This window comes from Corylus avellana, chromosome 1 (genome assembly GCF_965113065.1).
Source record: "Corylus avellana chromosome 1, dhCorAvel1.hap1.2, whole genome shotgun sequence".
NCBI classification, from domain to species: domain Eukaryota; kingdom Viridiplantae; phylum Streptophyta; class Magnoliopsida; order Fagales; family Betulaceae; genus Corylus; species Corylus avellana.
This window is the reverse complement of record NC_142490.1, coordinates 47,610,738-47,630,721: the sequence shown is the minus strand read 5'-3', so window position 1 is coordinate 47,630,721 and position 19,984 is coordinate 47,610,738. Positions and strand designations below refer to the sequence as shown.

The 19,984-nt window shown below is 34.6% G+C and overlaps 2 protein-coding genes across 2 annotated transcripts; one reads left to right on the top strand and one right to left on the bottom strand.

The window, feature by feature from the left end:
- The first annotated feature begins 10,428 nt into the window (after window positions 1–10,428).
- LOC132170194 (F-box protein CPR1-like) lies at window positions 10,429–11,505 on the top strand. The gene has a single exon (XM_059581084.2). It carries the CDS (start codon window positions 10,429–10,431, stop codon window positions 11,503–11,505), a length of 1,077 nt encoding a protein of 358 aa, XP_059437067.2.
- A 1,660-nt stretch (window positions 11,506–13,165) lies between these two features.
- LOC132170186 (uncharacterized) lies at window positions 13,166–13,678 on the bottom strand. The gene has a single exon (XM_059581077.1). The coding sequence runs from the start codon at window positions 13,676–13,678 to the stop codon at window positions 13,166–13,168; it is 513 nt and encodes a 170-aa protein (XP_059437060.1).
- Window positions 13,679–19,984: the final 6,306 nt, after the last annotated feature.

Genomic DNA, 19,984 nt, shown 5'->3' with positions numbered 1-19,984 from the left:
AGGAAACAATCAAAGTAACATATTTTTGTCTTTTTGAAATTTTTCACAAAAGAAATGCACACAAAAGAAAAACAAATGCAGAACAAAGAAAAATGCAATGCAAAACAAAACAACATGCTTGAATTGAGATTACAACAGGCAAGACATGAATGTCCTTTAGCATTAAACTTTCATCACATCTTATAGGTCCCACTACAAAATAATGATTTGATTTAATAACTACTTCTAGGTCTTCACAAGACATTACACATTCCTAAACATTTGATTAGCAAGTAGACAAAAATCTTGGTGGTCCGCACACAACATCTCATCTATAAGCTTTTCAAAGATCATGATATATGAATTTCTTGAAAAATCCTTTATGAATATGCCTCAAAACAATCATGTATATACTCTTCATACAGAAAGTGTAACAACAAAAACAATGCAGTGCATAAATAATAAAGCAAAAACAAAAAAAATGCAATGAAAAAAAAAACAACATGCTCTAGGATATTACAAAATAAGCAAAACAATCAATCCTAGGCATGTTATTGACTCACCTAACTTTAGGTGAGATCACTACCACTCCCCTCAATGGGTGAATGGTATCATCCTTCCTAACCCACACTTGAGAAATCTTAGGTCTAGACTTATGACTTTGCTCAAACTTATCTAGCCTAGATAGCACTTCTCTCATCATTATGACCAAACCCTCACTTTCTTTCCTAGAATAGGAATTTTCACTTTTATGCTTATGGGATTTCAAATCAAAACACTTTGGTCGAATATGACCAACATTTCCACAATGATGATAAGTGGGCACAAACATTTTAGAAGGTAATTTTCTATGAGGATGCATGACTTTAAGCTTAGGGTAAGATGCATGATGCTTAACATAAATTTTCTTACCTTTCTTACCATGGAGAGTCGGAGCAGCTACAAGATTTTCTTTCTTTGGAGCAGCTTTGAATTTCCAACAGTTTGGTCTAATGCGACCAACAATCCCACAATGATAGCATGTAGGAAAAAACTTACCTTGAGTTTGTTTAACTGAAGGAGTCTTAGAAAAATTAGCATTGGTTTCTTTAACATTCACAGGCTCAAGATTCAAGGACTCATTAGAAATATGTGAAGTAGATGCACCAACATTATCAACAATCATACTAGGCTTGTTAGGAACAAATTCTTTAGTACAAAGAAAACTTTTCAAATTATCACTAGAGAAATTTCGTGAGAGTTCCTTAGAAACATTCAATTCATTCTCAAGTGATAAAGACTTTTCAACAAGCACAGAAATCTCAGATTTCAAATAATCAATCAAGATATGTGATTTAGACAAATCATTCGCCAAAGATTCTTTATCAGATTTCAAAGAATCAATTAGGACATGTGATTCAGACAATTCATTAACAATAGATTCATTCACATGTTTAAGATCTTGAAAATCCCCCAAACAATTTGTGTATTGATGTCTCAAAATAGTGAATTTTTCCAACAAATTGTTGAATGAGTTTATAAGATTATATTACCCTTGAGAGGTATTCATAGCAAACGGGAGTCAACAGATCTCACTCAAGAATTTAATTCAAACAGAGTGAACCTGGCTCTGATACCAATTGAAAAAACGCTATGCCGACTCCAAAAACTTACGGGGTGTCCGGATATGTTAATGGGCGGTCCGGACACGGCTTCGCGGAGCAAGATTTTAGTTTTTGGAAATGAGGTCCGGACTCGGGGAATTGCGGTCCGGACCCGGCCTGTCCAGTATTCATCAACAGCTCCGATCGATGGGCGTTTGTGGTCCGATTGAGCTGAAATTTTGCAGGGACGTTCATAACACATGAATCTACATTATGAACGGTGGAGATTGGATTCTGAGCATTCTATATCAGTGTTTGAGCCGTGAACAGTAACATCTGCATTTTGGAACTGAATTAAGCCAACACAAGAACTAACAAAATCAAACACATATTCCTTAAAAAATGCTACAGTACCGGCCCAGGGCCATTGGCAAACAGGGCCTGTAGCTCTGACCAATCACCCATCACTTTAAAAAAAAAAAAAAAAAAAAATCAGGTTTAATGACTAGCGAGGTTTCAATAATAACTTTTTTTAAAAAAAAATCTAATTATAAGGACCGGAACCCGAGATAATGACATTTAAAATAAATAAACTACATAGGATGACAACAAACCCACAGTCGGAACCCGAGATAATGACATTTAAAATAAATAAACTACATAGGATGACAACAAACCCGCACTCACTCCAAGTGGTTTATTTATTTAAAAAAATAATGTTTTCTGTGTGTGAGTGAAAAAGAAAAAATTTCAAAGTTTTTGCTTGTAAATGATTGTTGTAAACGCAAATGTTAGGTGGCAATATTTTCAAATTTATAGACATTTTGTTGTTTACACGTCACTATTCGCATGAAAGTCGACGTGTAAATAGTATTACTATTTATGTGCAAAACGTCACTACTCTATAAATAATATCATTTGAACATTAAAAAGTTACGTTTTAGTGATGTTTTCTAAAAGAAATATACTATTTTGCATTCTTCAAACATTCTACCCACCATCTCTTAATATTTTATTTTCAAAACTTAAAATAAAATATTAGTTTTTAAAATAAAATATTAAGTTTATTTTAAGTTTTTAAAATAAAATATTAAGAGATGGTGGGTCGTACGTTGTAGGCTGGGTTTGTTTTAAAAGAATAAAATAAAATATTAAAAGATGGTGGGTAGAATGTTTGAAGAATGCATATAGCATGTCTCTTTCTTAAAAACATCACTATCACTATTCCAAACGTCCCTCTTTTTTTTTTTTGTTGGTGGTGCATAACTCATTTCAATGGCAGGTGAAAAGATAGTACGAAAAGTCAAATGCTTCACCCCTATAAATTTGCAACTTAAATTTGTAGAACAATCACTTGTTTCTATCCTTTCTTTGATGGCGCTCCAATATTCCTTAGCTATCACCACTTTCCTTCTTCTCCTCTCTTTGGCCTGGCTGTTAAAGTTATGGAAAAGATCCAAAGTTCAGAATCTGAAAGATGAGTGGTAGTTGTAGCTTGGTATAATATGACCCTTGGATGATTGATTGCCAACACGGAAACCATTTAAACTACACGGATAACAATGGATGTGTATTGTTTGTTTTAAATATATTTTTATGTATATAATTCATATATATTTATATGTTTCTTAATATATATTTGTTTATACTTAATATATATTGATTATTACCATACAAACTATTTTTATTAACCAAGCGAGTCGAGCCTTTATAAGAATATGTTCACAAACTTTAAGTGAGTGAGTCGAATTTTATATGGGTTTGTATCATTTAATAATCGAGTCTAATTTCGTGTTTACAAATGGCTCATTTAATAACTGAGTTGAGCACAAGCCGAACCCGAGTGAGTTCACAGGTAGCTTTGTTCAATAACAGCCCTACCATGAAACATGTAACTTAAATTTTAGTTGTTCAAAAAGAATAAGCTTATAAAAATTTACCAAATTAATTATTTAACCATTATTCTAATTTTTTTTTTCCAGGACATATTTACAGGTGGAACTGATACTTCATCAACCGCCGTAGTGTGGGCTATGTCAGAAATGATGAGAAACCCTAGAGTGCTGGAGAAGGTACAAGCTGAGATAAGACAACACTACAAAAAACACAATTTTTATTGACATAGGTTGTAAATCCTCCTGACGGGGCTTTCTTGACGTGTTTCGGTCGTGAAGAATGTGGGTGTCAGGAAATGGGAATTCCTGACGTGTCATTTTTGGCACGTCAGGAATTACTGACGTGCTAGATCCAACACGTCAGAAAATACTGACGTGTTGGATTTAACACGTCAGGAAAATTTTTTGACGTGTCAAATTTTGACACGTCAACAAATTTTCTGACATGTCAAATTTTGACACGTCAGTAAATTTTTTTAATTAAAAAAAAATCCAAAAAAAATTAAAAAAAGAAAAATTAATTTTTTTAATAATTTTAAATTTCCTGACGTGCCAAAATTGACACGTCAGGAAATTTAAAATTATTAAAAAAATTATTTTTCTTTTTTTAAAATTTTTCTGGATTTTTTTTTTCAATTAAAAATATTTTTTTTAGTATGAAGAAGTACGTTTCTTCTTCCCCCAGCTCTCTCCATGCTGCCTTCTTCCTTCCTCCATTTGCACTCTCTCTCTCTCTCTTCTTTCCTCCATTTTCAAAAACTCAAACCCAAAAAATCTTCAAAAAATCAAAAACCCAAATCAAAATATAAACTTTATCCTTCTTCCTTCTTCTATCTTCTTCTCTTCAAATAAAAAATAAAAAATCTCTCAAATCAAATCAAAATAAACCAAATCAAAGCTTCTTCAAATCAAAAATCTCTCTTCTTCGATCCTCTTCTCTTCTCCTTTTTTTTTTTTTTGTTGCTTTTTTCTTCTTTCTGCTGCTTCTCTTCTGCGATCTTTTTTTTTTTTTTTTTTTTTTCTGCTGCTTCTCTTCTGCTTCTCTTCTTTCTTTTTTTTTTTTTTTTTTTTTTTGCTGCTTCTCTTCTGCAATCTTCTCTTCTCCTTTTTTTTTTTTCTTCTGCTTCTTCGATCTTCTGACTTCTCTCCTTTTTTTTTTTCTTTTTTTTTCTTCTTCGATCTTCTGATCTTCTCTTCTTCTTTTTTTTTTTTTTTTTTCTTCTCCTTCTCTTCTTCGATCTTCGCTTCTCCTTTGTTTTTTTTTCTTCTTGATCTGCTTTTCTTCTAGCAGCCGTGCAGAGAGAGTGAGAGAGAAGAGGGAGATTCAGAGAGATTGAGAGAGAAGAGGGAGATTAAGAGAGAGAAAAAAAATTTGGAATTAAATAAGAAAAGTAGCTGGAGAAATAATAAATAATAAAAGAGAGAAAGAAGAGGGAAAATTAAATTGAATGTCCCGCTTTTTTATTTTTTGACGTGTTAATTTTAGCACGTCAGAAATTTCTGACGTGCTAGTTTTGACACGTCAGTAAATGCTGACGTGCCAAATCAACACGTCAGAAATTTACAATATATATATACCTGATATTTTTTAAAAAAAAAGTAAAAATAAAAATACTGACGTGCTAAATTAGCACGTCAGTAATTTATAATATTATATATATATATATATATATATAAACCAGATAAAAAAAAAAAAAAAAATTGAATGCAAATGCGATGGCCGATGGGTGCCTGCTGGCCTTCCAAGGCACATCCTGACGTGCCTATGTGGCACGTCAGGAATATATATATAAAGAAAAAGAAAAAAAAAAAAAACATAAAAGAATTCCTGACGTGCCAAATTTGGCACGTCAGGAATTCTTGACGTGCCAGATTTGGCACGTCAGGAATTCCTTTTATCATATATATATATATATATATATATATATATATATATATATATATTTTTTTTAAAAAAAAAAAGTATATATATATTTTAGTACTGGTCGGTGTTTGTTTTCTAAAAATTAATTTTATTGAATGTTAATTGGAATTTGATCATATTGTACAATATTAAATTAATATGATAATCTTGGGATCAATCCTATTATCTATATATATGTAATTTATATATATATATATTTACTGACGTGTCACTTTGACACGTCAATATTTCTTGACGTGTCAATTTGACACGTCAATATTTCTTGACTTGTCAATTTGACACGTCACTAATTGCTGACGTGTCAAAGTGACACGTCAATAAATATTGACGTGTCAGTATTTGACACGTCAGTAAATAAATCAACCAATTATTTATTAATTTTAAAATGATGTCTCAGTAAATTTGGTTCAAATTTGCTGACGTGCCAAAGTGACACGTCAGTAAATACTGACGTGTTGTTTTCAACACGTCAGTAAATGTTGACGTGTGACTTTTAACACGTCAGCAAATAATTTGTTGACGTGCTACTTTTAACACGTCAGCATTTACTGACGTGCCAAAAAAATATTACTGTTTGGCACGTGAAGAAATGACCTTTTTTTTGTAGTGCAAGCCTTCAAAGGGAAGATAAAAATTCAGGAGAAAGACTTTCAGAATCTAAGTTACTTGAAGTCGGTGATCAAAGAAACTCTGAGGTTACACCCTCCTGCTCCTTTGTTAATGCCAAGAGAATGTAGAGAGGCATGTGAAATTGATGGATATGAGATACCTGTCAAAACCCAAGTCTTCGTAAATGCGTGGGCCATTGGAAGAGATCCTGCATATTGGCATGATGCAGAGAGTTTTATACCAGAGAGATTTGAGAGTAATTCAATTGACTATAAAGGGACTAACTTTGAATTTATCCCTTTTGGGGCAGGAAGGAGGATGTGCCCAGGAATGGAAATAAAATAGAATAGAGACAAAAGATTTTACGTGTTCAATCTATAACCTACTTTCACATATAAAGTTCAAATGCCTACATTATACTCTTATTGCTTGATTGATATTACAATGTAAATACTCCTATTTATAGAAGAATTGAAATGGATAAGTATGGTAATCAAATCTGATTAATTTGATTACCATCAAACTTGATTACAGTTACTCTTATATAAGGTAAATAATATACAATATCAATTTAATATATTTCATTTCAATGTAGGAAATATATTCTCTAACATACAATAACTCTTATTTAGACCGTCCATTTAAAATGAAGGGCTCAAATTGCAACAACATAGAGAATAGAGATCAAATGAATAAATGTTACGATAGCTAAACTACCCCTTAACAATAAGGATGGTTCGTCCCCTCTCCCAAAACAACAATTAAGGATAGTCGATCCATTTTTTTTTTTGGCAAAATAATGGTTCAGCCACTTTTAAAATGGCTATTATAAGTGACCGGATCACCTCTTTTAACCATCATCAAAGACTAATTCGGCACTCAAGTGATTACTTTTATGGAAAACTTCACTAAGGACCCCCAAACTTTCACCCGTTTTGAAAGACCCCCCCTAAACTTCAAAATCTCTCAATTTAGTCCCATAAACTTTCAATTGCTTTCAATTTGGACCCCTCCGTCATATTTTAAACGTCACATGACGTTGATACCCCTAACTTTTGTATAAAATTGAAACTTCTAAAACGTTTTTTTTTTTAAAAAAAAAAAAAAAAATCAGGGATATTTTGGTCCTTTTTTTTGAATTTTTAAAGGCTAAAATTAACGGAATGGTCCAAATTGAGAGCAATTGAAAGTTTAGGGAACTAAATTGAGAGATTTTGAAGTTTAGGGGGGTATTTCAAAACGGGTGAAAGTTTGGAAGTCCTTAGTGAAGTTTTCCCTTAGTTTTAAGTTATCGAAACTTTTTTTTTTTTTTTTTTGTTATAACGAAAAACTCTTTTTTTGTTAGTTTTAAGTGGTAGAAAATATTGACATCAATAATTTCTCTAATAATTATACCCTTAAAAAAAAAAAAAAAAGAATCACGACATTCTGTTACATGCTTAATTGCTCAAGCACGTAACGTATAAATAATAAATAAATAAGAGTAGTTCGAGGAACCTTAATACATTCTAAATCAAGAGCTAAATAATAATAATTTTTACTTAATTTCATAATGAACTTGGTGGTGTGTGTGACACTTCTACAACACATAAGAAATGGATACCAGAAGGATGTGAAACTTATTTATTGATACTCGTAGAATTTCTTTTAATTAATTGCTTTCATCATTTCCATTGAATAAACTCCACATCCTTTTGGATTCATCTCTTGGTAAAAGATTTGATACTTCAAGCATTTATAATATAAATAAAATACTAACAGGAATAAACTACTTATAATGATATCGTATTATCATTTTTAATGGGTGTACGTTCAATTAAATTTGTTTGCCCTTGGGTCACGTATTATCAGTTTCTAATATAATTTGGAGTTGTTTTGTCATTTTGGGTTGGATTTAGTATTCATACACTCATTTTCTTTTGTCGGGAAGGAAAAAGAGTAGTCTTTCAGTATATTATATTTTGTCATTTATGTGTGAAAATCATCTTCTTGATTATATGTCAAAAGGAAAAACAACTTGTATTTGTTTCCTAGCTACTCCTTATAGTCCATCACTGGCCCTTTGAGGCATTATTGTTAAAGTAGCTTTCAACCTAAAAATTATTTGAGAAGATGGTCTCGAAATTATTTTCGTTTTTCTTAAGGCTTTTTAGGGCTTTTTTTATTTTTTATTTTTATTTTATTTTAAGTATTATAATGTGACATAAAGATGAATGTAATCTTAAATGTTTTATATTTTTGGTTGTATGTTAATGTTTTTATTTTATAAGTTTTATCAAACAAAAACTCGGGCTCGGCTCGAATATTAAATGAAGCGTTTCGTGAACACAAATCTTAGCTCGAATATTAAATGAAGCTAGTTCGGCTCGACTCGGCTAAGCTCGTGAGCAGCTCGTATAAAGCTCGAATTGGTAGTTATTCACATAATTCTTCATATTAATATTAAAAATTGATGATTTTTTTTTTTTCCTAATAGCATCATTTGATTATAAAATGATGCATATCCTTTCTCTTCGAAACCAAGTGCCTTGTTGTATTGACTCGACCTCCATACTTCGCTAGCCAGACTAAGCAAATGCTCATTTGCAAACTGGCTTCTTGAGCCGTTTAAGAATACTTGAAGTTTAAATTTATAATAAAAAAATAAATTAAATTAAATATAAGAGCCAGCTTGTGAACTGGCTCGGCTCGGCTCGATTTATTATGAGCTCGATTTTTTTGACTCGTCCTTAAGCTCGGCTCGAGCTCGAGCTCGAATAAAATTTAAACAAGCCGAGCCCAAACAAGGAAAGCTCGCTCAAACTCGACTCGTTTACCCCCCTATTTGTGATTAGTGTATTTACATTTGATTAAAGCTTTTATATTTAAATTGCTCTTTTGATTTAATTTTTTAAGAATATTTATGGTTAATAATATTTACTGTTATACTACTGTTTCAGGAATGAAAAAATAAATTGTTAATTATATTTATATGTTTTAAACTAATTAAAATTTTGAATTATTTATTTATTTCGTAATTCGTTATATTCTTTAATTAAATTTTGTTCATTTTGTTTTTGAAAAAAAAAAAAAAAAATTGAAACCAAATTCCTGCTCCACCACTGGGTGTAATATGGTTTGTGTGCGTGCACGGTACTGAATCTCGCCAAGCAGAACATCACGAACTCGACAGGTCTCAAGGGTGTGATTCCTGACCCAAGCGTTTGAAAAGCCACGGAGATGCTTCGACACGTGTGAGAATGATGGAATGTGGACCGTCAATTGTGAATAAATGTGAAGTGTTCTGCAATAGAGGGTGGACTTGCCACACACCTAATCAACAAAGCTTTTTACCATTATTCAACGTCAACGGTTTAGATCTAACATTGTGGTCTTACTATTGCAAATCTATGGTCAACAATATTTCAAGCAAATTCCAACTTCTACACGCATTAAATAAGGCACACAATTCAACATCTGAAGCGACCGTTGCTCTGACCGAGGCTATGGTTTCTCAGTGCGTTTTGAATTTGTCAATGAAGCTATGATACGGCACCCTTGGCTACACTAATCTCTCTCGCCACATGTCTAGTAGATGATTGTCGATTGCATTCGCATGATCTGATGATAGAGCCAACGACTTAGATTCGGATTCCAATATTGGATAAGATGGGCATGCGTTAACACTAGATATCAATAACCATCAATGCGATTCGTTAGGAAATGTGTTTAATGCAATTTAAGAATAGAGTTTTATGTTCAGGTTATTTAAACGTTGAGCAATTATTATAAACATTTAAGGATACAAACTCAAATTTTATTTAAATAAGGAAATTGTTTTTTTCTTAGCATTTCCATATTTGGATTTGTAGAGATCTTTTATAATTCTAAGACTATAATTTAATATTAAATAATACATTAAATTTGTATTTAAGGGAATGTGTTTAATACAATTCAAGAATATAATTTTATGTTTTAGGTTATTTAAAAGTAGAGAAATTATTATGCACATTTAAGGATAGTTAAGGAAAATTTGGTAATAAATCTTCAATTAAAAATATTTACGCATTATTTTTTGTTTATGCCAGTTTAGTGCCCAAAACGAAATCGTTTTGGGCGCAAGCCGGATCCGAATAGCACAACCTAAATTGATGCCCTCGAGAGAATTTTTTTTTTAATATAATAAATGGGCTGTCAGCAACTCCGGATTTCTCGGCTTACTTTTTTGAGGCTCTGACTCCTTGTAGGCTGTAGCCGGCACTAGGGCCTTTGCTACTTGCCTTGCGTAATGCGTCACTCCGTTTCTCAGGCTACTAATTATTAAAAATAGAATCACTAATTTGGCCTCGTCTTAAACCCTAAAGAATCAAAACCCACCATATATAAACACCACTGTGAAACCTCTGTGAAACCCACCGACATAGTTCAGTTCAGACTTCAAAGAACTCACTTTACAAGGATGAAGAATAATATATACCAAAAGAAGAAGGAATTCGCTCACCAAAAGATGAAGATGAAGACTCTCCCGCAAGAGCTCATCGCTCAGATACTTTCCTTACTACCCGTCAACCCTCTGGTTCGTTTTCAATGTGTTTCAAAGCTGTGGTTCGCCCTAATCAACGATTCATATTTCATTAAGTTGCATCTCAATCGCTCCAAAGAACGCTTTCTCATTTTAGAAACCGATTATCCAGATGATTACTCCATGGTAAAGCTTTCCAACGAGGATCAGTTCGGCACGGCCGTGAAGATCAAACGACCACATTACAACTTAAAAAGCACGGAAATTGTAGGCTCTTGCAACGGCCTGGTTTGCATAAAGAGCTTCGACAATGAATCAGTCGAAAGGATTGTGATATGGAACCCATTAATCAGAAAATATAAGAAATTACCTCCTAAGCCTCTAGAAAAGTTTATTGCTAGAAGGCACTCAGCATTTGGATACGACCAGGTCAACAACGACTACAAGGTTTTAAGGCTTGTGAAGTTCTGGCCAAAGGCTTGGCTTGACCGTCAAAGGGATGAAAGAAGAATATATAGTCTCGAGGTATATAGTCTCAGAGAACACTCTTGGAGAATGGTTGAAGAAGAATGGCCTATTGAGGAACCGTATACAATATCGAACGAGGCGTGTTTCTCGAACGGTGCTTTTCATTGGGTGGTTACTTCTGATGAGACGAACTTAAAAAAGTACCATGTCACATTTGATCTCAGCACTGAAAAATTCAGAGTGCAAGCATTTCCTATTAATTCTTCTACCAAAGAGGATCTCGAATTGGTGGACTTGGGAGGATGGCTCTGTGCATTTTTTCCGCAACTCTGTGAAGTTTGGGTAATGAAGGAGTATGGGGTGTCCAGTAGTTGGACACTATTTTATACGGTGGAGCCGGCCTTTTCTAAATACCCTCCTTTTGTGTTCTCATACGACGGTGAAGAGGTTTTGACGGGAGAAATTTTAGGGCCAAACTCTAGAGCTGAATCCTTTTGTCTCTATTGGTATGACATAAAAATTAAGGAAGACACGCAGAATTGTTAAGATTGAGAATGTGCCTGATTTGTATGCGCCAGTTGTTTGTGTGGGAAGCCTCATTCTCCTTAATGATGCTGACGGTGACAATTATCTTCATTAAGGATGGCACGATGCATGCCAAGGTATATGTTTTTTTTTTTTTTTTTTTTTTAATGAGTATTCAGTTGAATTTGTTTGCCCTTGGGTCACGTATTATCAGTTTCTAATATAATTTGGAGTTGTTTTGTCATTCTGGGTTGGATTTAGTATTCATACACTCATTTTTCTTTTGTCGGGAAGGAAAAAGAGTAGCCTTTTGGTATATTATATTTTGTCATTTATATGTGTGAAAATCATCTTCTCATGATTATATGTCAAAAGGAAAAACAACTTGTATTTGTTTCCTAGCTACTCCTTGTAGTCCATCACTTGCCCTTTGAGGCATTATTGTTAAAGTAGCTTTGCACCTAAAATTATTTGAGAAGATGGTCTAGAAATTATTTTCGTTTTTCTTAAGGCTTTTTAGGGCTTTTTTTAATTTTAATTTTTTTTTTAAGTATTATAATGTGACGTAAAGATGAATGTAATCTTAAATGTTTTATATTTTTGGTTGTTTGTTAATGTTTTTATTTTTTGAGTTTTATCAAACAAAGTCAAAAACCAAAAACTATTCTTAAATTAAACTTGGTAAAATTAATGATAGTTTCCCCAAATGGTTATTGAATAATTATTTGTCCTATTCAAAATAAATTATGAAATTATGCCTTGTCATTATAACAAATTAATTAGCAGCATATTAGTTGGTAAAAAAGAAAAAACTTTAGCCTTTTTTTGATCTGCTAGTCTTTAGAATAATCAAATTGACGATCAAATTAATTTTCTGTCGTGTTCTAATTGTTTAGGGACGCAATAGTTCATCGTGGTGGTCCAATATACTAAATATCTTTGCACCAAAAAGTCAATCTTTTGCCTATGGGTTGTATGGGTTACATTCTAGTTATCCAAATGAATTAGGATCCATTTGAATTTTGCGATTCTAAGAAGTGTAATCTAAAAATGATGATTTTAAAATTTGAGATTTAAAAACACGATGACTTATTTTTTTTTTTTTATTTGGGTTCAACAGAGAAAAAATACTAGTTTATATTGGTCCAAATAATGAATGCTTTTTGTTGGTTGGATGGACCCAACTTAGTTATGTTCAACCTGTTGGGTTATCTCACATCGGTTGTGAAATGAGCTAATGGTCACTTTATAAGTGTGAGGTAAAATCTCACATCTTGAGCTAACTTTTGAAGTCTAGAGAGACCAAAGACTACTCAACACAACCTAATAGTAGTTTGGATTTTACAAATTGGGGGGGGGGGGGGGGGGGGGGGAGGATGGCCAAAGAGTTCATGAAGACACATGACCTTGCCTTTGCGTCGAGGCCAGATTTTCTTCTCCCTAGCTAGAATTATGTTCTATGGGGGCTCAGACATTGCCTTTTCTCCATATGGGAATTTCTGGAGGCAAATGAGAAAAGTTTGCGTTTTGAAAATCTTAAGTACCAAGAGGGTCCATATCATTCTCTGCTCTTAGAGAAGAAGACGTTCATAATCTCTTGACTCCATCCACTCATCTTCAGGATCTCTTTTTTTGAAGAATGTATTCTGAAACCTTTATTATCTCAACTGAGCTAGAAAAATCAGTAGGTGGAACTAAGTTCCTCCCTGCTTACAATACCACAAATACTGTGTGGAATAGAATCCCATTTTACAATACCCGTGACATGGTTCCTAGCCATAACAGCTAGAGCATGCGCAGCCCCATTGGCATCTCTGGTAACGTGAGTGAAACTCGACGTGGCCATCTTGTTAAGTCCTACTTTAATGTCTTCTATAAGGTGCCCGTATATGCTATTACATTGAGAAACCGAGTTTACCGCTTGCACCACCTGTAATGAATCCCCTTCAAACACCACATTCTGGAAATTCATCTCCTGGCTTAAAATGATGGCATGGAGAGCAGCCATTGCTTCAGCTACCACTAGTTCTGTATCAATATCCTGTTGTTTACTAAAGGCTGCCATAAATTTTCCCCTCTCGTCCCTTGCAATAATACGCAATCCAATGACTTTGTTTGTGTGGTTCATCGCCGCATCCCAGTTAATTTTAACTGAATTAGGAGGAGGGGGTTGCCATTTCACTTCCTCTGCCATCGCAGTGTTAACCTTCTAGTGAATGGGAGAGGCATTAGCCCTTCGGAACTCCTCAAGCCCACTCTCTGCTTCACACAATACTTGGTTGGGATGCTGGAACAAACCTTCGTGCACTAACTTGTTCCTGCGCATCCAAATCTTTCTCGCAAGAACAGAGAACAATTCGACCTCCCTCTTTTCACATCGCCTAATGACTTCTGAAAACAGTTGGATGAACGTCCCACCTCCTATAATGCACTTCTGTAATTTGGTAATGCTGCTACCCCACACATCATTCGCCGACGGGCATTCCCACATTATATGCATTACTGTTTCATTTTCCTTCAGACAGATTGGGCAGCTCTGCTCAGGACACACACCTCTGCGGAAGAGGTTAGCCTTAGTAGGAAGGAGATTGTGACAAGCTCTCCAAATGTACATCTTGACTGCCTGGGGAACGTCCATACTCCAGCATATCTTCCATACCTCCTCCTCTTTTACCTTTACCGAGCAGCTTGGCCGTTGGCTCTCCTTCAATTCCAACCCTAGGTGATAAGCACTCTTCACAGAGAATTCCTCATTTTTTGTGCATCGCCAAATCAATTTATCTCTAGGGAGGAATGGACTTATAGGAATATTTAGGATGGTTGAAGCTTCTGTACCGAGAAAGTGGCGCTCCACTATGGACTTCTTCCAAGTTTTAAGATCCTGATCTATAAGATCACACACCTGTAAATTTTTCAACAATTGATTCTTCGGTGATTGTACCCTGAAAGTCATTGGAGTAGGCAGCCAGCAATCCCTCCAGACACTGATATCCTTCCCATCTCCTACCCTCCATATGGAACCTCTTAGCAGAATCTCCTTTGAAGAAAGAAGACTTCTCCACGCTAAGGAGGGCCGCGATCCCAACTTTGCTTCAAAAACCTTTGTGTGTGGGAAATATTTTGCTTTCAAAATTCAGGCCACCAATGAGTTAGGATTTTCCATTATTCGCCATAGTTGTTTCGCCAAAAGTGCTAGATTAAACATTGTCAAGTCTCTAAATCCCATGCCCCCCTTTGCTTTCGAGACACCCATTCTCTCCCAACTCATCCAATGAATCTTGGATGTGTTTTCCTTGTGACCCCACCAGAATCGTTGCATAAGGCTGTTTAACTCTTTGCACAATGAAGTAGGAAGTAAAAACACACTCATACAGTATGTTGGTATTGCTTGAACCATTGCCTTTATCAGAATTTCCTTCCCAGCTTGTGATAGGAAATTAACCTTCCAATCATTGATTCGTTTCCACACTTTTTCCTTGATGCCCTTGAACGCTTTGGATCTTGATCTCCCTATCAATGTTGGGAGCCCCAGATATTTTTCATATCTGTCCGTTGCTTGTAACCCCGATAACCGGGTAATCTCCTCTCTTTTGGCCTCAGCAGTGTTGCGTGAGAAAAAGATCGACGTCTTATCCTTGTTTAATTTCTGTCCGTAGGCTTTCTCATATTTATCCAAGATCTTAGTGAGGCGTCTCCACTCCACCGAATTAGCCTTGCAAAATAGCAAGCTATCGTCCGCAAAGAATAGGTGGCTTAGTCGCGGCCCTTTCTTTGACGTTGGGACCCCTGTAATGACTCCCGTACTCTCCGCATGGGAAAGCATTGCACTCAAGGCCTCGGCACACAATAGAAACATATAGGGTGATAGGGGATCACCCTGCCTCAATCCTCTAGTTGGTGTGATATTGCCCACTGGTTTCCCATTCACCATAATGGAATAGGTGACTGAGCTAATGCATGCCATGATCAATTTAATCCAACTTGCGTCAAACCCCATTTTTGCCATTACCTCTTCCAAGAACCGCCACTCCACCCGGTCATATGCCTTGCTCATATCAAGTTTTATCCCCATGAAACCCACCTTACTCCACATTCTAGTGTGCATTGTATGCATAGTTTCGTAAGCTGCTAGAATGTTGTCAGTGATTAACCGCCCTGAAAGGAAAGCACTCTGATTCGGGATATGATTAAAGGCATAATTACTTTAAGCCTATTAGCCATTACTTTCGAGATAATCTTATACAACACGTTACAAAGGCTTATAGGCCTAAATTCAGCAACATTGTTCGGGTTTTTACACTTAGGAATCAAGGCAATATTAGTAGCATTAATCAAACCATGCATACATGAGGTTTAAAAAAAATGTAAGGCGACATCAAACCATTCAGGATCTCTAATCAATTTCAGTGAACGTATTTTCACTTTGACAAGTACTATTATTGTATGTAGAGCAGCATTCGGTAGCAAATGCAAAGACCAAGATGAATTTCTATCATTGACCAAGAAATTTATATCCTTGTCAGGACGCTTTGATCAGTTAGCTGATTTCTTCCCTTCACATAAATGTGTTCATTTTATTAGCAGGTTGAAAGCAAAACTATAGAAGATTCATTGGAAGATTGACAAGATCCTGGAGAATATCATCCATGAGCATAGGGAGAAAGAGATGAGTGCATCAAATAGCAAGTCCTTCCACGCCTTCAACAAAGTGGTACACTTGAGTTCCTAATCACAACCAACAACATCAAGGCCCATCATTTTGGTTAGTATTTCTGCTACAATCCAAATCATTCAAAAATAAATAATTCCCAACGACTCTGGGAATTAACATATTTTTCTTCAATTAAAAAGAATCTATAAATGTTTCTTGATAAATCACCGGTGTAGCAAAAGTTGTGTCCAAATCCATTGACTGATGCAGGAAAAGTTATATAAATGATGGCTAGGAATATTTTCTTTTTCCTTTTCTGTGTATTATTTTTCAGGGTCTAATAATAACATTTGGACTTTTTTATTTTTTTGGTTTTCTAATTAACTTTTGCACTTTTATATTCTTGGATTTTCATAGAGAATTTTAGAATTTGTTTTATATGCGCTTTTAAAGATTTTCTAGGATTAGAATTGGTAAGCTATAAAAAGGCTTATATTCAGGAGTGGAACCAGATTTTTTGCATTACGGGTCCGAATCTATGCAAATAGATAAATACATAGATATAATCTTTCAATGTGTGTGTTCTCGTTTATGTAAAATAAAAACTGACAAGTCTTAAACTTAATTTCATATTAAGTAATAAGTTATAACTGTATATAAAAGTTACATACCTATAAAGTGATGTTTAAAAAGAACTTTCTTTTCGAATATAAAAGTTTTCCTAATTTGCTATTGAGAATTTTTATAAAAAAATAAAATAAAATAATAATAATTATAATTTGGTATCTCCTTCGAATGATACTCGATGACGGTCTTTCATGGAATAAAATTCGTCTATTATTATTTCTTTAGAAAGTTACATTTTTTTTTTTTTGGGTGTCAAACCGAATTTCATTAAAATATAAGAAAGTTAGGACAGACACATTAAGCTAAGCAGCTTAGACAGATTAACCCAATCCAACCAAACTATAAACTCCTCAAAGAAGGTGCAGATGCAAGGCATCTGCGAATGCAGTCCGAGAAAACCCTTGTCGCGGCGCAATCTGATGGACAAAACCGTCAGGAGTTCGAATACTCCATAGAAGCATCTAAACAGACTTTCACAAAAGCTATGGAAATTTAGATGCACGATAATAGTGGACAAAAGGTTTCCGAAAAGAAAGGGAAAAAAAAATCCACAATACTTATGAGGAGTCTGAAACCTAATCGGATCGGGGTTAACAGAAAACAAAACAAACAAGTTACAGAATAGTAACACAACAGCGTTACAGAACATAAAAGCAAGCTAAAAAGCAAAGTAAAATGTCCAAAAACCAACAACGGTGGAGAAGTCAGAGGCGCTCGGGCCCACGAACTGGAGAGGGAACCAAAAGATTGGCGTAGGAGGTGGGTGGAGGTGGAGCGGCAAGAAAGAGGCCTCACATGCCGGCACGTGGGGGACACGCATTGGCGCGTGGAGGTCGGATGGGCGGATCGCTAGTGGCAGGCGTAGGCAGAGACAGCCAGGAACCCTGTGGAGTGGCTTGTGTGCATCCAAGACTTCTTGAAATCAAAAGAATAAGATTTTGAAAAAAAAAACATATCCAAAGATTTCAAGAAAAAAACTAAACCCAAACTTGGAGCAACTGAAGATGGTGATGGTCGAAGGTTTTGAGGTGGAGGATGGACCGTTGCAATGTTTGGACAAAGATAAGGCCTTCGAGGAGGCAGATAGGGTCTCCAAAGAGATGATTTTAGCCTCTGAGTAGGCTAGAAAGGGTGGGAGAGGGGAGAAAAAGGAAATAGAGAAAAAAGAGGGGGGCGGGGGGAGGAGGAGGAAGCATTCCTCCTCCAAGTCTGCCGAGAATGAGCTTGGGGGATTTAGAAAGTTACATTTAGGGGTGTGAAAAAGTCATCATTTGTCAAGACCATAGTATAGAAAATTATATTTTTGCATGGTCTTTAAAAATTTTTGGGTTGCCAAGGACGCCCCCAAAGTTTAAGGTAGGTCCACCCCTGCTTGTATTGAATCTCATTTTATCATTGAGATCACTAAGTTAACTCATTATGGATTTGTTTAATAAAAGAACAGTTTACTTTAGATAAATGCTATACACATCCCTCTCACACTACATAATTTTTAACATTAGATATATTTTGGATGAATGACTATTGAATTTTGTATTCAATGGTGATTTTTACTATACCACGTTGAAGAATGTGCATTTGGGACTGTGAGAATAAGAGTGGGTAGTATTTCTCTTCTTTTTTTTTTTTTTTGTTGTCAAGAGTTGGAGAGAGAAGAGTGTAACGGTGAGAAAACACGGAATTTAAATGGGCTAGGTGGTATAATATGACAAGCCTTCAAAGGAAAGAAAAAAAAAAAAAAATCCATGAGAAAGATCTTTAGAATCTAGTTACTCGAAATTAGTGTTCAAAGAAACTCTAAGGTTAATTATAGTACCCTCCTAATTTTATGTTACTTCCAAGAGAATGTAAGGAGCTATACGCAAAATTGATGGATATATAAGAAATTAATACCAATCAAAATCAAAGTTAAATGCATGGGCAATTGGAAGTAGGGGCGGACCCATTGTTGGCGATTCGTCCCCCCAAATTTTTTCAATTTTTCATAAATTCCCTTCAAATATACTAATTTTATAAATTTATTCCTCCAAAAATGATATATTTGTCCCTCATTTGTGCCCCTTTTTAATTTTTTTAATTTTTTAGTTTTACCCCCCAAAATAATATTTGTGTCCCCCCCCCCCCAAAAAAAAAAAATTACTTGTGTCCCCTTCTATTTTTTTTATTTTTTTTTAACTTTGCCCCCTCTTTCAACATAAAAAAAAAAAAAAAAAAAAAAAAAAAAAAAACCCAATTCATTTAGTTTCACTCTATATTCTAATTCACTTCTAATCAAAAACTTAATTTGGTTTGGGACTCTCATTGAATATGTGAAAGGAAAAGTTAAAAGATTTGAGTTCTTTCAGTGGCTTCTAATCAACAATCCTAACAATCAGTTTTTTCAGTGGTTATTTTGCCATCATTTAGATTTACAATATCTTTTTTGACATCACAAGTTAAATGGTTTAATCATTTATGATTACAAAATTGTTTGGGTTGACTCTTAACATTGTTGCTATTTGGGCTCTAGTTGATTGGTAGGAAAAAAAAGTTTACACTCAAATATACCTTTTTTTTTAAGACCTTTTATAGATTGTGTTTAATCTATTTTGCTTGTTTTTTTTGTTTTTTTTTTTTCAGCTATTTTGCTGCTTGTTTATACTATTGTGTACTTGCGATGATATAAGATTAAATGTAAGACTTTTATGCTTTATTTTATATAAACACGCACAAACACGTATAAAGAAATTATATGTATTTACGTGGTTTTTTATATTTACATAAGTTGCTCAATCCCAACCGCCCCCCCCCCCCCCCCCCCCCCCCAATTGGAAGAACTCTTGCATGTTGTTATGGTTCGGAGGTTTTCTAGAAAAGAAAAAAAAAATTCTAGAAAAAAAAAGGGAGTTGTTTGAATATATCCCACCCTTCTGGGATATACAGAAAGGATGATGTCATGCAGAATATTATTTAGCTTAGGCATTATTGGAGGAATTTAACTTTAATGTAGTCATGGCATAAAAGTAGTCTTTTGTAGCCGCCGATAGGAGATTGACACATCACTTAAAGCACAAAAAATGCATAAAACTATCGTACAACGTAAAACACTAAATTTTTTCTTATTTCTTTCTTCTTCCTTCCATTTCTTCTTCTCTCCCATTTCTTCTTTTTCCTTCTTCTTCCTTATCCTTGTCATTTAACAGAGAAAATGAGATTTTGTGGATCTCTTTAAGCTGATAAAAT